The 16,611-nt window shown below is 37.0% G+C and overlaps 3 protein-coding genes across 8 annotated transcripts; 1 reads left to right on the top strand and 2 right to left on the bottom strand.

Annotated features, from left to right (window-relative positions):
• Positions 1–20: 20 nt before the first annotated feature.
• Positions 21–5,207, bottom strand: LOC126677260 (subtilisin-like protease SBT3.9). Of its 2 annotated transcripts, XM_050371802.2 has the most exons (11): positions 4,947–5,207; positions 4,782–4,873; positions 4,594–4,691; positions 4,360–4,515; positions 3,619–4,286; positions 3,450–3,541; positions 3,113–3,355; positions 2,891–3,005; positions 2,071–2,266; positions 1,247–1,776; positions 21–553 (listed from the first exon to the last, which is right to left on the bottom strand). In XM_050371802.2, exons 1-11 carry the CDS (start codon positions 5,055–5,057, stop codon positions 188–190), a joined length of 2,667 nt encoding a protein of 888 aa, XP_050227759.1. In that variant the 5' UTR covers positions 5,058–5,207; the 3' UTR covers positions 21–187. The 2 variants fall into 2 exon arrangements, with proteins under 2 accessions (XP_050227759.1, XP_050227760.1); XM_050371803.1 differs by lacking the exons at positions 3,619–4,286; positions 4,360–4,515; positions 4,594–4,691; positions 4,782–4,873; positions 4,947–5,207 and having other exon boundaries at positions 3,113–3,281.
• LOC126677261 (beta-1,6-galactosyltransferase GALT31A) lies at positions 2,260–16,162 on the top strand. Of its 5 annotated transcripts, none has more exons than XM_050371805.2 (14): positions 4,605–4,736; positions 5,635–5,981; positions 6,242–6,581; positions 6,771–6,819; positions 13,561–13,663; positions 13,841–13,902; positions 14,031–14,242; positions 14,320–14,383; positions 14,468–14,540; positions 14,928–15,048; positions 15,140–15,227; positions 15,320–15,445; positions 15,515–15,624; positions 15,699–16,162. In XM_050371805.2, exons 5-14 carry the CDS (start codon positions 13,589–13,591, stop codon positions 15,845–15,847), a joined length of 1,080 nt encoding a protein of 359 aa, XP_050227762.1. In that variant the 5' UTR covers positions 4,605–4,736; positions 5,635–5,981; positions 6,242–6,581; positions 6,771–6,819; positions 13,561–13,588; the 3' UTR covers positions 15,848–16,162. The 5 variants fall into 5 exon arrangements, with proteins under 5 accessions (XP_055961559.1, XP_050227762.1, XP_050227763.1 ...); XM_050371806.2 differs by adding an exon at positions 5,288–5,397 and having other exon boundaries at positions 4,658–4,736; positions 5,635–6,581; XM_056105584.1 differs by lacking the exon at positions 4,605–4,736 and adding an exon at positions 2,260–2,400 and having other exon boundaries at positions 5,635–6,581.
• On the bottom strand, positions 6,979–10,141 carry LOC126677264 (subtilisin-like protease SBT3.3). Its single transcript, XM_050371810.2, is given in 10 exon segments — positions 6,979–7,709; positions 7,796–7,988; positions 8,069–8,183; positions 8,266–8,511; positions 8,603–8,632; positions 8,634–8,686; positions 8,808–9,484; positions 9,601–9,756; positions 9,866–9,963; positions 10,040–10,141. Coding segments are annotated over 10 exon segments (2,199 nt in total). The 5' UTR covers positions 10,099–10,141; the 3' UTR covers positions 6,979–7,137.
• Positions 16,163–16,611: the final 449 nt, after the last annotated feature.

The following is a 16,611-nucleotide window of genomic DNA, read 5'->3' as shown; positions in this document are numbered from 1 at the left end:
CAGATGTATTGACAACACAATTTGAAGATCCAGAGATAAATTATGGTAATTAGCAGATGAAAGAGAGGGACAGATTAATTGATACTATATGCATCCATTACATGTAGAAGATTTGACAATCAAAGCCAAATCAAGGGCTTACCAAAAACAAATAAGATCCGATAGGCTACAAAGTTAAAAAGAATGATCAACCACCGAAGCCATAGAGAGTGCGGCCCTGTCTTTTGAGAGCATAAACAACATCCATAGCAGTAACAGTCTTCCTACGAGCGTGCTCCGTGTAAGTAACGGCATCCCTAATGACATTCTCTAGGAAGATCTTGAGGACGCCTCTGGTCTCTTCATAAATGAGGCCGCTGATACGCTTGACCCCTCCTCTACGAGCCAGCCTGCGTATGGCAGGTTTAGTGATGCCTTGAATGTTATCTCTCAGCACCTTCCTGTGCCTCTTTGCTCCTCCCTTTCCCAGTCCCTTCCCTCCCTTTCCTCTCCCTGACATTGCTTCTTCTCTTTTTCTTTTTTCCAACTCCGACTGAACTGTGATTAGTGAGATCTGTAGAGACGGATTTAAATAGAAGTGGAGATCAAAAATTTCAGCTTAAAATTTCTTCGACCGCCAAATACAAAAAAAAAGGACCGCCTCGGCCTGGCCCTGGCCTAATTCTTTATTCTTTTTCAAGCCGTTGGATGAAATATTATCAACGACTAAAAAGATCGATCCGTGTATCTTTCCTACTAACGGATTGCCACCGTGTAACAGAGTCTTGACGTTTTTGAATTCTTTTTGAACAAAGTGTCAACGCATCCACTGAACTCATCCACTAAATTTATGAAACGGGATTATTTAATTTAATTTATATTTTTTTGAACAACTAATTCCAAAACTCTTCATTTTGGGTCAAATAATCCCTCACTTTCGATTTGTATTTTACGCATTTTAGAAATATAATTATGGATTATTTGACCCAAAATGAAAAGTTTTGGGTTAATTGTTAAAAAAAGTATAAATTAGGTTAGACGACCGTATCACAAATTTAGGGCGGCGTGTTGACCCTTTGTTCGAATTTTTTTGCAACGACTGTTATACGCTATCAAGCAGCGTTTCGTTTAGGGATTAGTTAGTTTCAATGTTTCATACAGAAGAAAGGTAATTTCCAGTCTCGCTCTATAATTCAATTATGTTTATTGCATTTAAATATATGCTTAAGCAGATTTACATCACTGCATAAGATTTAATTTCCCTTACTGCAATTGGAATCCGAACGAAATGATGACCGTCAGTCCATGTCAAGCTCCCAAAGTTGTAACGACCCCCCATTTTCTCCCCTGAAACGAATTTAACTTTGAAGGAGAGAGTTGTGCTTGTTGAGTTAAAATTTAAAACATTTGGCTCTATTATCGTTCTTATTCCGAAGGGAGCCTGCATTTTTGCTTTATACACTGAATTTACACCCCCAACGTTTGTCACTCTTCGTGTCACTGTTATTTGTCTTTTCATGTTCGGAATTATGATAGAAGGGAGGTTTAGGTTCAGTTTCGAGTTGCTGTTTTTGATGCAGCTTATGGTGCCCTTGGTTATGCTTCCAATTGATGATTTGCTGTATCCCATGGAACACAGGAATTGGATGTACTCTTCTTTGCTAATCTCATACACAAGCCCTGGGTTCGCTGCTTTCTCAGGATCTACATGTCCTCCACCTATATCAAATGCGTCTGCTGGCTTCCCTGAGGGACCTTCCGAATATATCTTCCTTCCATCTGTTCCAATTTGGGAAGCTGCATTTGTTTGCATAATCTTGGAAATTAGTATGCTCTTAGAGTTTGTTTGGATGTTGACGATTTTAAGTAAGCATTCATTAGTTAACACATGGATTTGAAATACAAATTTATTGTTTACAAACTACTTCTATTTATATTAATGAGGATTCCAAATAAGTGTATGATAATATTTGAAGATTTGATATAACTTATATAATCATGTAATGTTAATTGTTAAATCCTTATCATGGAAATTAAGTATTTCAAATAAATGCAAAGCTATATGATGCTTACCGAATAAATTTGACTGACCTGTAGTAACAAGTGCTGATCTTATGACTGCAGGAGACCAATTTGGATGCACCGACTTTATGAGAGCCGCTATTCCTGCTACATGTGGACAAGCCATTGATGTTCCTGATAACAATGAATATGTCTTGCTATGTTCATTCTTGGCAGCTGGTCTATATGCTGCTAAGATGTCAACTCCTGGTGCAGCTATGTCAGGCTACCACCAATTCAAAATGTGGAGTTCATATTCGTAATACAATATAAAGATACTGAAACATTAACGTAAAGATGATGTTAGAGAAAAATTCTTGGAGCTTGCCTGATGGTATGCGCTGTTGTGGCCTACAAGAGGTAAGATTCTTTTTATTCTCCTACTTCCTCTTTTTTTTGTCAATCAAATAATCATGTTATCATTTTCCCTTTTCAATGTATGCGCTAATGCTCATATTCTAGCTCTTGTTCGTGTATGGTAAAATCAAAAATCACCAAATCCCTTATTTTCCTAGATGTTATGAATTATCTGACCATTTCATGCATGTTCACTTTTCCTGTCCTATTGCTCTGTAACTGTTAATGAATCTTTTTATAATATTGAATATGAAAATAAAGTGCATCAAGCTTTCTAAATGTTTTTGCATTTCACGTGTATTGCTACCCCAAATCTCATGCTTTTTTGTTGTAAATAATGATCAATGGGTAGATTAATATGTTTTACTCGTGAATAGTTGCCAGATCCCATCAACAATTACTATTCATCTTTATGATACATAACAAGGGTTAGTCCGGATTTAATGAAAGAAATGAATAATTATTGAGAGGAAAATTGTGAGTTCTCCGATACCTTTAGCACTGATGGGGATATTGAACTTGGTCCTCTGGATGAGAATGATGCTACTTGTGGAGATGCCTGTTCACCAATAACAGTCTTGGGAAAACTTAGCTTTGCAATAGGATACCTTCATGCGTAGTTGAAGTTAGTCTTATTCTCTAAAATCACATTTTCTTTATATCTCTGTGTGTGTTTACAAGTGTTTTCTTGAGGATGGGAACTACATTTTCTCACCTTGCTTTTCTGATGTAAGAAAGTATCAGTGTCCCTATTTCATAATCTACTTTGACACATGGAATCAATTTGCAGTTGTCAAGCCCATCATTGTGAAACTGTGCAAATATGACTGCAACCCCTCCTGCTTGGAACACTGAGTTCGATGCAGATACTATATCCTGTCTATCTGATTTTGAAAAACAAAGGATTATTTTCCCTGCTGCTAATGTTGTGTTTAGACTTCCAGGTTGACAGTCCTTACTGCGGATATGGATTATGATATACAAGTGTAAAAGGAGAAGATGCTCAAAATCACATATAAGTATAATAGAATAATGAAGGCAAGAGAAATTACGCTGAATCATCTCGAGGGTCAATAGCTATGCGTTCAGAGTATGTAAGGCCAAGAAAATCATGATAATGTTTACCCATATCTATAGATTTTCCCTGCAGTGACAAAATTATAGTAAATAAAGTTAAGAGTTTGCATGTTATCCATTTTGCTCTGAGGATCGTCATTTTACCCATAATGTGCTGTTATTTCCAAGGGTGATAGCTGTTGGAAAGTCCCTGTCGATGGTACTGGCGGCAACAGTGATGAGCCAGGGTGCAGTGTTGACAATTGTTTGCGAGGCTGGGCCATCATTTCCTGCCGAACAGATCACAGGGATCCCCCTTGCAGTTGCATGGAAGGAGCCGATTGCTATTGAATCACGCTTATCAACATAAGAAAACAGTGGAATGTCATTGCCAATTGAGACTGATAGTATATCGACTCCATCTGCTACAGCTTTGTCAAATGCTTTTAGCAGATCAGCATCCGTGCATCCTCCAACATCAATGCTCCAACAAACTTTATAGACTGCTAAGTGAGCACGAGGTGCTCCTCCTCTGGCCAAACCTGAAGCTAGTCCGTGATAGCTCGCCTCTTCCACAAAGTTGCCTGCTGCTGTTGAAGCTGTATGAGTGCCATGTCCCCCTCCATCCCTTGGTGATAAAAACTCTGTATTACTTGTGTTAACAGCTTTTCTTATCTCATCTCTGAATCCTTTTATGAACCAACGAGCCCCGATGACTTTTCTATTGCAGTTGGATGTATTAAAGTATTCTCCCTTCTGGCATATTCCTTTCCAATGAGACGGGATAGGACCCATTCCTCTGTCGTTAAAGCTTTCAGACTCCGGCCAAATTCCTAGTTAAGAGTTTCTTCCAAATTTAATATCTTATCCAAAAAAATAAGAAGTACGTATTAGGAGAGGTAAAACCTGAATCTATCACACCAATGATGGTTCCTTCACCCATGTTGCTTTGTGATAACAAATTCTTCGAGGAATAGTGATTTAGCCCAACAAATTCCCAGCTTCTTGTAGTGTGGAGCTTGTGGATGCTATTTGGAATTACTTGGATTACACCAGGAAACTCTGCGACGTCAGGGGAAAATCATTTAAGACATGGAATTACTGCAGTTTACATGTACATTTTTGAGCAAATCAGCGTGCCTGCAATTTTTACTGCCTGAGGCTTGGTCAGCCTTGCCGCAAATCCAGAAAAGCCATGCCTATAGCTGTACAGAATTGAACTCTTTGCTGCTTCTTTGCTTCATCGAAAAATTTGGAAAGTTTTATGGTGTTCTATATATAAGGTAATGTGAACATTAGAATTTCAAAATAAGCACTGTAAAAATTACCTTCCTAAGATGGTTGACAACATTTGATGGTGAAACTTTTTAGTAGTTACTGGATCTTCATACTTGTTATCTCCCATGTACACAATATGCACCTGGAAAATAATTCTTTTTATAAATTTCTATCAAGAAATGTTTACGCACAACCTAGTTAAAGCTTGTACTCACTTTCTTTGATGCTTCAACACAAATTTCAGAAATTTGAAGATAATGTGGAAGTAAAAAGAGAGCTAAAATCACAATCAAATTTAATTTGGTGGTATTTATAAAAAGTTTCATTTGGTATGCCTGATCTTTGTGAAAATGTGGTTCTAGCGTTTATATGGTAAACATGAGATTTTATAGGTAGTTGTTGCGGCAAAGATAGACTACTGGTTAATGGTTAAATAAGAGGAAATTGCTCTTTTACTTTTATATTTCACTTTTATTCTCAATCATCATAAAAGAAAATGTGTAGTTTTATTGTTGGAGAAGAAAGATGCTAAGAAGAAACTTTATTTATGATATAGGGAATCCTGTTAGCATGCAAGGCATAACTTTTGTAAAGGAATACATAAATTTTGGAATTGGATGACTTCTCTTAATGTGGTCTATTTGTGCAGGAAGCTGTAATTGCTTGGTGAGATCCATATCTGCTAATACTTGAGAATGTTAATACATAACATTGGAGTTTCTTAATTATTTGACATTGATCATTTTTGCAAGCATTTGTAAAGGAATAATGTCTTATAGGGCTATTTACATTACACTGTTACTGTAGAAATAAGTTATGTTCTTTACTTCTCCATCAGGTTGTGTTCAGACTTTGGTGCTACAATGCGTTTATTTTTGACTTTGGATTTTTGTGCTTTTACAGAGATTAGCTTGCCAGAGAATGAATGAACATCATTAACACAGTAATGTTAGCATTACAGAGTATGGATGACAGCATGCACAAAGTTAAGGAGCTTGACAATTCGAGGAAAGTGGAGAATTTCCATAAAAGCTACTTTTGAAAAACAATGTGAATCTTTTTCTTTACTTAAAAGTATAGTGGAGATAAAAAGAAAAAAAGTGTTGGCCCAGCCACCTCTTTAGAAGGTCCATTAATATTTGCTCTTTGCCAGAAGTGGCCTCTTCTATCATAACGACTCTTGAAAATTTACACTTTCCTCCCACAGATATGGTAAATTGGGGATTGCTTTGGCAATTTCAGTATTTAATGTAAGATCTTCCATTCCCTTATTTTATATATAATGCAGTTATAACGTGCAACAACTCTTTAAGGCAGCCTTAAGAAATTCATTGTAGTAAAACAAAATGTCTTAGATTTTAAGGGAATCCTGCATAAAAAAGTAGGCACTGTTGAGGTGGTTACATAAACATGAAATCAATGCATGGAAAATGATAAGAAGAAAGGAGGAAAAAGTTGAAAGTTTCGAATATGTTAAAATTGTAGCTTAACTCAGCTCTTATAATCGCAGGCATCAACAGTAATTCCATGGCTTAAAAGGTCCGAAGAAAACTCACTTTTTATTTTATAACTTCAAAATGGCTGGATAAAGAGAACTAGGTTCTCTACATGAGAAGTATGCAATCTTGATTGCCGCAGGATTTCTCACAAGTGTTCTAGAGAGGCTTATTTGTAGCACTGGAGATCTGCAAATCTCAGCAGTTTTTTTTTTGAAGATATCTAAGCAGCTATTCTATTGGCATATGTCAACTGCCCAAAAATCAAAGTGCTTGCTGTGACGGTACCTGCAATTTGTTTTGTTTGAGCCTGAGCAAGTTTGGTGCGATTCCAGAGAAGCCATGTTTACAACTGTAAGTCACTGCCTTCGCAGCAGCATTAGTTTAATAAGAAATCTGGTTTTCCAAGATTAAAGTTCGCAATTATTTTTTCTATGGTGATTAGTAAGTAGACACAACAAGCAACTTCATGCTCTAAACAAATACTACATAAATTTCTTTTCTTGAGGCAATATTTTTATCTTGTTTTTTGTTTTTTTCCAGGAACAAGTGCACAACACCAAAGATAATTACATCTGCTGCTGCTGCTAAGGTAAAAAAAAATTATAACCAATTATGCTTGTTGAACTATAGTTTTGAATTTTGATACTTTGAGAGCAACCGATAATCAAGTTATTTTGCCTTTTGAAAATAAATAGCCTCAGAACTTGAAATCAAAAGAATTATGAGATGTGACGTAGGAAGCCACAAGTGGATAGGATAATGACACAATAATGTCTTCCAGAATGTAGATGAATGTAATTGATTTTCCCCTTTAATTATAGCTGAATAGAGGAATACGTTTAAGAACATTGTATTTATATAACATGATGAATTGTATATATGAAACGACGGATGTTTATTCCATTTCCTAGTTTTCATCAACATAAGGTTGTGACATTTCTGTTCTCACTGACAAAGGACTTGTCACAGTATGGGCCCCGTCACTCCACGACAGGCTTCCAAAATAGTAGCATGTATTCACCTGGTGGATTGCTGTAACTGTGACCGTGAAGATGATTTTCTTTGATTTTCTGTTAAAGACCAACTTATCTGGTTTTACTGTAATATATGTGCCAATCGGAGGTTCAATCACAGCTCTGTATATGGAATTGGTTGGTCCTACATTTGTTAGGGTTCTGGTGATTGTAACCGAGTTTCTAAGATTTGGTATGGTTATGGAAGGCAAGTTGATGTCCAAGATGGATGTTTCTTTCCCAAGGCACACTATGGGTTGTCTTGTAAGACTAGAAATAGAAGTATTGTTGTAACCCATAGCACAGAGGTAATGAACGTAGTGAGGTGTACCCATGTCATATACAAGACCAGGGTCTGCTGCTCCATTTGGGTTTACGATGCCTCCTCCCATGTCAAATGGGTTTGCCAGCTTTTGAGGAGATCCCTCCGCAAAGATTGGATAACCTATAGGATGATTCCTCCATGCTGCATTCACAATTATCAAAAATATAGTCAATGGGAACTGTGGTACATGCATTTGCTTAGAAAATGAAGATAGCAGAAAGCAATACCCGTTGTGACAAGTGCAGACTTAATAGCTGCAGGAGACCATTGAGGATGCAATGCTTTGAGAAGAGCCACCATGCCTGAGATATGAGGAGTTGACATAGACGTTCCTGAATGCATGGTATAACCATTTTCCTCGAATGGATCAAGAGGTGAAGTAGTAGCTAATATGTTCACTCCCGGTGCAGCTATATCAGGCTGTTATCCGCATGAACAGAAACTGAAAATGTTAATAAATCTGTGCATTTGGTTTTATCATGTTTAACTAGAGAATATACCTTGAGAATTGCTGGAGCAATTGAGTTAGGCCCTCTAGATGAGAAATGCGCGATCTTTGGCAACACATGCTTCCCCACGATTGTTCTAGATCTACTCAACTCTACTGTAGAAAATCTGTGTATTTCCATCAACATAAAATTTCAAAAAAAAAAAGAATATTGAAGTTGACCATAGCATGGCAGTAAAATGATTGTACCTGGTAGAACGGATGTAAAACGGAATCCAGGTCCCAATCTCATAGTCCACTTCAATGCATGGGAAATCGCCACTGCATGGATACAATGCATCGCTCGGATTTTTGCCAACAATCAGCCCTACTCCACCTGCTTCCTTGACAGCTTCTACGGCGTTTGTTACTGAAGCTCTCTGAGCCGTTGAGGTGAAGCAGAGCACCACCTTTCCGACCACTGATGTAGCATTAAGTGATAAAGATTGATAGGAACTGCAATTAGACAATTCTGAGTTTCAGAGGATGGACTCTGTTTCAGTTCATGTGCAAAACAAATGCGAGTTCTTGTAATATAATAACAAACCCTGCTGCATTGGGGTCAAGTCCGGAGGACTGGATAAAGTAAGCCTCTTAAACCAACATCCTTTCCAGTAAATATGGCTTGGCCCTGCAATTTCTCACACCGAGATTCAACAAATTGTTATTGCATGGCTCCAAAAAATGGTGGAGAATACATAAGATACCTTGGTTTAAATTCCCAAAAAGCGGATAAGTAAATAAGATTATACCAGAAATGTTTTATTGTTCCCCAGTGTTATGGGGGTTGGAAATGTTCGATCCATGGTGCTTGCTGCAACATTCAAAATCCAAGGTGCTGTATTCTGCACAGTCTGAGCAGATGGTCCATCATTTGAAGCTCCACAAACGACAGTGATGCCCTTATCAACTGCATGAAAGGAACTGGTAGCTATACCATCGCGTCCATCATCAGTGTCTAAAAATAGAGGAATTAAAGAGCCAATTGACAAGGATAACACATCAACCCCATCATGTATTGCTTCATCAAAGGCCTTCAAAATATCAGCAGATGAGCACTGTCCTCCAAGTACATCCCAGCAAACCTTGTAAATAGCTAATCGAGCACGGGGCGCTCCACCTCTTATAATCCCTGGAGCTAGACCTTTGTAGCTGACATTGCTCACAAATGCTCCAGCTGCAGTGCTAGCCGTGTGCGTTCCATGTCCATTTGCATCTCTTGCAGATAAAAATTCAACATCACCAGATAAGTTTAGGGGCTTTCCATACTCGACAAGAAATCCATCAATATACCAACGAGCCCCAATTATTTTCTTGTTACAATGAAGGGCGGGATTGAAGCGCCCCCCGGAAACACAAACACCTTTCCAGCGGGATGGGATGGGTCCAAGTCCTTCATCGCTGAATGCTTTAGACTCGGGCCATATACCTGTTTCATCAAGTTATTGCTTACACATACTTCTTTGTAGGCACACGGCTAGCACTGCAGCTGGTGCATTTGTAAGTCTTATTAACACACTTGTAAGGAGAGAGAAAGAGCCAAACCTGTGTCAAATACACCAATTACAACTCCATCACCCATGCTACTGTTATGAAGTATATTAGTAGGAGAATGAGAAGAAAGGCCTGAGAAGTCCCAACTCCTAGTCGTTTGCAGCCTGTGAAGACTATTTGGTAAAACTCCAACAACTCCTGGCAAATCTATTGTGTAGCAAAACAATCTGTCAATTAAATTTTGATTGTCTTTTTGCTAGCATTAGATCATATTTTCGGAATAAGGAAGCAGTTCATCAGTAATATGAAGAATTACTAGCAAACTCTTGAGCTTGAGACTCTGTCAACTTGGCTGCAAACCCAGAGAATTCATGTTTGTAGCTGTACACCATCGATTCTGAGGCCAATTCCTTGCTGCAATGACATGTAAAGAATCAGATTAGGTGAGATTATATATATGCTCAACTTTTGACTATAGCATCCCTCATACCTTCCAACAACATTGGCAAGCATATCATGATGGGAGTCTGATAAGCTCAAGATCATCATGTTGCTTCTCCCCTAGATAAACAATATGAACCTGTAGAATCACATAAGAATAAAGCTGTCAACTCTAGTCTTACACATTGTAACAAGTATATGGCTCTTAAAAATGGACGTACATTGCTAGTGGCACTGGCAGCCACCTTTGTCACCAAAATGCCTTGTCCATAAAGAATGAGTAGAAGAATAACAAGAAAAGCACAAATTGGCATTGATTTGATCATTTTCTTTTTCTGCGTATATCTATGTTTCGAATACAGAAATATGCAGAGTAATCAAATTAGTAAAAAAGTAATGGCAGTCCATGAAAAATATGCTAATAAAAAAAGGAAAGTCAAAGTTTAAAGGCGTCTGTCCAACATTTAAATCACTTACAGTACACGCTGTGGCTATTGAAGATGAATAAGCTTCGCATGTGTTGGGGTTTCAGAGAGTGCAGACGCCGAGCTTTTTCTAACTGAAGAATGCAGGTTCTTCACATATATGAAACTTCAACTACATTTATGTCTATCTGGTGCGGCAAGAATAACTCTTCTTTATTCTGAAAGTGTGAAGATATAAACAGAAAACAGAGAATTGGTGGGTTGCTGTCAAAGCATTTGCCTGAGTTAGTAGTTGACTATTGTACGTTGATCATTCATATGAACTGCTGTCATAAGCCTTAAAAGTCAACACAGAATTTGTCTGAACCCTAAAACCCAACACTAGGTTATTTAAATCTTATAGCCACCTCATCATATACAAAATCTGTAAACATTCGATTCCAGGTATAATCATCTTTGGCATCCTCAAAATTACAACGCCCAACCTAATATTTTGAAAATTCAACTAAACAACTTACCTTGGCACATTTAATTTTTCATTTCAAAACCACAATTATACTCATTTGATCCATTTTCCTTCTGTTTGTTGCATACTCAAAACTTAATTTATACTGATGATACTTTTTTAAAACAAAATAAATTTTATTTGACAAAAAAGAATATCTACATCTATATATACTATAATTTTAACCTCCAAATTATGATTAAACATATATATTTTGACACTTGATTTAACTATAAGTTGCCAAATGACAATTTTCAATATAAAATTGATTTATTGGTTTATTTAATGTTTTTCTTATTAGTTAATATTAATACTTTATAAATTATGAAATATGAAAAGTTAAGACTCGTTCTAATTTTAGAAGTCTAGTGGTTATCAATTGAATTTTTTTAATGAATAATTAAAAAATAACATAAAGTCCTTATATTCATCTTTTTAATGTATTTTTATTAATTAATAATTCAAATTCTCATAAAAGTACATGAGTTTATTTAGTTAAAATAATATAAAAAGAGACTAAAAATCAATTATGAAAAGGTGACATTCTCTTAATCCGGAAATACTTAATACTGTCAAATTATCTATCTAAAATTCCATGGAACTTTAAATCTCCCTTTACATATGTTAATTGTTCTTCACTTTATTAGTTTTTACAAAATAAAGAGAAAGCACTCAATATTTAGATTCAAAATTTGAAAAAGGAAGCAGAAAGTAAAGAGAGTGAAGGGGTATTATTGGTATTTAAAAAGCTGTCGTAACCTTTGTCATTTGCATTATTTGTGTGACAAAGCAGTGAAAGCAAACATAATTACAGCTCGCCTGTTCTGATTTTGATTTGATTTATGAAACCGAACATTGTTCTTCTAAGTCTCACATAGATAACGATCCATTGTTTACATTTTGTAAAGCAAATGGTTTTCTCATTCTAACTCTAACTAAACTTTTGAGTAAAGAAGGAAGTGAATCAAATGGGTTTCAGCAGAACTCAGAAACCCACTAATGGAGTCTCTACTCGATGGGTCGCTCTCTTCTGCATTGCTAGCTTCTTCTTCGGCGTTCTTGTTGTCAACAGGTTTTGCCTCAAGATCTTGCCTTTTCGATCATCACCTTCTTAGATTTGCACTTATTGTTACTACTACTCATTTTGCTGCTCTTCTTCCCTTTCTACGGGGATGCATGCTTTCTTACTAAATCGTATGAAAAATGTTTGCTTTCTTTTTACTTTCAGGTCTTTTTCGTGGAACACATGTGCAAAATTTTAACTTTTCTTTATGTGTATAGTGTATACAATTCATTATGTGATCTACTTCAGTTATTCGGAGAAGCTACTTGTCTTCCTTCAGTTACAAATTTGTTGAACAAGTTATGCTCGTGTCAAAACAGTTGCTAATTTCAAGTAGACAATTTTTTATAATGTATAGCTGTATGGCCCAGGAGTACATACTTCTGCAACTCGATTTATACTCTTGCCGTGGGTGTTCTAGGCGGGGCTCATACACTTTAAGCTGATGGTTTCTGAAAGGAATTGATGAACTGAGTAATGTCATTATCTAGTAACTTAAATTATGATGGTGGAACATGTGAAAAAAATTCCTGCATTTTGTGTAGAGTTTAAGTATTTAACAACAATTGGAGATTTGGATTTCAAATGCTAAGACACATGCTAGTTCACACATTTGCAAATTTTAGCTATTATCTGCATGTACTGCTTCATTTAGAGGTTCTAGGACGCCGTTGGGGCCGTTATCCTGTATGAATCCATCAAGTTAGTTCATTTGGAGGAATTCACCTGTCACTAATTTTGTGTGGTTTGTATCTTGTCTGCATAACAATGCCACAAGATTGCCAATGATTTTTTCGGCTGTAAATTTCCTAAATTTTCTCTGGATACGAGCTCCTTCTGTGGGTTGAGGGTTGATGATCTTAATCAGTAATCACCTTCTTGAAAGCAAGTTGATGTCAAATGACTGTAACTTTGTTGTTCTTCTTAAGTGGCATTGAATACACTCTGTTTTTCCTACAAACTTGGTCTGCTTATTGACTCTTAGTATCTTCAAAAAATGATGTTGTAACCATTGAAATTACTTTTTGTTAGTTCTATAAAAATGGGTATCATGGCCTGTGATTGACGAGTGAATGAAATGTTAGCTGAATGATATATCTGCATTATCAGTATTATGCATCTCAAGTCAAGATTGCTTCCATATCTTAACATTAATATTGGTTACATCACGGCATGGTTGAAGAGAAATAGATAAACCTAAGTGCATCAAATTTTGTATTTTCTCTTTTTGTTGGAAAATTGGCATAAAAACTTAATTTTCTTGAGATGAGATGCGGAAAATGATTGTGCGTCATATATATGTTGACAGCATGCATCATTCCTTTATAACAAGCAGCTGATAAAATTAGTAGGATACAACTTTCTGTATCTTTTACTGGTGCATTGTTTCACCAGTACAACTCGTGGCATGGGAACTGTTGCTACTCATTACTAAGATACTCAACAAGCCATGTGCTTTTGTTAAGCCATATTTGGATTTCATTGAGCTAAATATCATCATTTTTGTTCCACAATCCTTTCTTTATTTAGTTTCCGGGACAGGGAGGTGAGTGCTTACCATGTCTTTTATCCTTTAGGTTTTGGGCCATTGCGGATCCAGCCAAAATGGACGAGGAGATTTCATCTATTCGGGAACGTCAATCAAAAATGTCTCATCCTGTACTTAACTGTGAAAAGAAGGCAAGTCAAGTCAATAGAAAAATGTTCATGTATGATCTATGCTCCGTTTTCTGTGGTAAAACATGCTAATTATATTTGGCTAGTTCTAACAACAGATTTCATAGCATTAACAATGCATTAATCTAAATAGAATTCTAGGCATAATTCTAATAATGCTAATAATATTTGTGTATACAGGAGAATTTTGTCCAGGCAGGCGACATCCTTTCTCAAGTTTCACAAACGCATGATGTAATCCTGTAAGGTCTTTGTCCTGCTGATTTTGCTTAAAAGTGCTGTATTACTTTTCTAGTTCATTGATATGTGAACTTTGAGTTGGACATTGAAGCATCTGTTTTGTGTGATACTTATACGGCAATATTGGTAGGACGCTAGACAAAACAATCTCCTCATTGGAAATGCAGCTTGCTGCTGCAAGAGCTGTCAAAGGCAACAGTGAGGAAGGATCTCCAGTAGGCACCAAATCTGCAACTGAGCCCTTGAAAGAGAGGCAGAAAGTTTTCTTTGTTATGGGTATAATAACAGCATTCAGTAGCAGAAAACGAAGGGATTCGATTAGAAAAACATGGATGCCTAAAGGTTAACCATTTGCTCTGAGTGCGTTCCATTGACAGTCGTCGACAAACATTGCTGACAATTTTTGGTTGTTACTCTAGGAGAGGAATTAAGGAAGTTGGAAACAGAGAAGGGTATCATAATACGATTTGTAATTGGACACAGGTGAGCTGGTCAAATTTGCGAATGAATATCAGTTTATCTCCTTATAGTAGTTTAAAAAAGGTGCTTGAATGTTGTGGTTGACAGTGCATCACCAGGTGGTGTTCTTGATCGTGCTATTGATGCAGAAGAGGAGCAGCATAAGGATTTCCTGCGGTTGGTACGTTTCTGTTAAATTTCCTTTTCTCTGGTTGACTAATAATCACCATTCTGCTGGAGAATGTTCAAGCTCAATGCAGGATATGTGTTATCACTTATTAAAGGCTGTTAAACTTTTGAAAAATCTGTGGGTTAACTGTCCCTTTCAGGCCCCAAGTAAAAAACTTTGGCCTGCTTCTTAAACTCGTTATTTTATTCAAGAAGGTGCTTATTCAAGAAGCTGATGCTATCAAAAGGCCAAAGATATCAAATAATTTAGTGGATTTATTTCTATATACGTCTCAACTCAAGTAATTAGCATAGCTTGTATTGTACTTATTAACTATTTTGCGAGCATCATAGTGGTCAAACAAGTCACTCAGGCGAGCCGGCATTGTTTTTATTGCAGAATCATGTTGAAGGATACCATGAACTGTCATCAAAAACACAAATATACTTTTCAACGGCAGTCTCTAGGTGGGATGCTGATTTCTATATGAAAGTTGACGATGATGTACACATAAATATTGGTTAGTTTATCTGTATGTGAATACTTCACTCAGAAAAGAGGCACAAATGTTTGTGAATTCATTTCACTAAATTGAATTGACCATCTTGCAGGTATGGTTGGCTCTACTCTGGCTCGCCATAGGTCAAAACCCCGAGTTTATATGGGCTGTATGAAATCTGGACCGGTCCTGTCTCAAAAGTAAGGAGTGGTTCCAGTTAAGTTTATGATGATAGCATGTTAAGATTATTCATGTTTGTTCTCTGTTATGAATTTGTGCCTTTTATACGCAGAGGCGTCAAGTACCAGGAACCAGAATACTGGAAATTTGGGGAGGAGGGAAATAAATATTTTAGGCATGCAAGCGGGCAAATATATGTGATTTCCAAAGATTTGGCCACCTATATTTCAGTAAATAGGTAAGAGACATGATTGGTGGATTCGGATTATAGAGTCCAAAGTTAATGCAGTTGACTTGGTATCTCCAGGAACATACTTCATAGATATGCAAATGAAGATGTCTCGCTAGGATCTTGGTTTATTGGTCTTGATGTGGAGCACATTGATGATCGAAGCCTCTGCTGTGGAACACCGCCTGGTAAGACATGTTAATACATAGTTGTGTGTTAGATTTGAGATTGGGTTGCTAATGGTGGTGGAGTTTTGTGATAGACTGTGAGTGGAAGGCTCAAGCGGGGAATCCTTGCGCAGCATCGTTTGACTGGACATGCAGCGGGATTTGCAAGTCGGTGGAGAGAATGGAGGAAGTACATGAGCGGTGTGGGGAAGGTGATGGAGCAATGTGGCACACAAGTTTCTGAAACTTAATCTCAGCACTCATCACTGTTTGTAATATAGTTGTATCAGTGTAATGAAGAATTGTGTTTCTAGCATCACCATCTGCCCGAGTTTTGCCATTGAATGCCCTGGGATAGATGGAATTAAATGAGTGCATATACAGATTAGTAGGAAGGCAAACAGAATAGAATAGCTGGATATTCCCTTTGTTGGGTAAATATGAAGCGAAATGTGACCATAAATGCGATGCCTTGGGATGCGTGACCGATGGAATCTGAACAAGAAAAGGCAATCCCCATTACCTTAATATTATATGGGTCCCAACCCCATTTCCATGACTGATGCAACCAAATAAATACTCCTTAGTAGTAAGACTTTTTAATGAGCATACGTGATCCATGTACTAATATATCCCACCACAATTTCAACATGCCATTTCACCACTTTCAACCATTTTATGCATGCTCTAAATATCCACTATGCTGCTCGCTGATTTTGGAAAGCAGAAATCCCCGCTAATTTTGCAGCTCCGGCCACAAGTTGGGCATATGTCACTGTTTATATTGCTAAAATGGATGACTTACTTGCATTTTCAATGCCTTCCACTCCCAATTTACCAAAATAATCAACTTATCTAACCAAACTTACATTCTTTCTTTAAACCACATACACCTTGTTCACCAACTTATTTGTTTATTTTTCCATAACACTAAACACCAACATTCTTAAGTGTTTAACTTAGAGGGAGTCTTTTAGAACTCATTGCAGGTCAAACTGTTGAACATAA

This window comes from Mercurialis annua, linkage group LG4 (genome assembly GCF_937616625.2).
Source record: "Mercurialis annua linkage group LG4, ddMerAnnu1.2, whole genome shotgun sequence".
NCBI lineage: Eukaryota > Viridiplantae > Streptophyta > Magnoliopsida > Malpighiales > Euphorbiaceae > Mercurialis > Mercurialis annua.
Note: the sequence above shows the minus strand (reverse complement) of the source record. Positions and strands in the feature narration are given on the sequence as shown.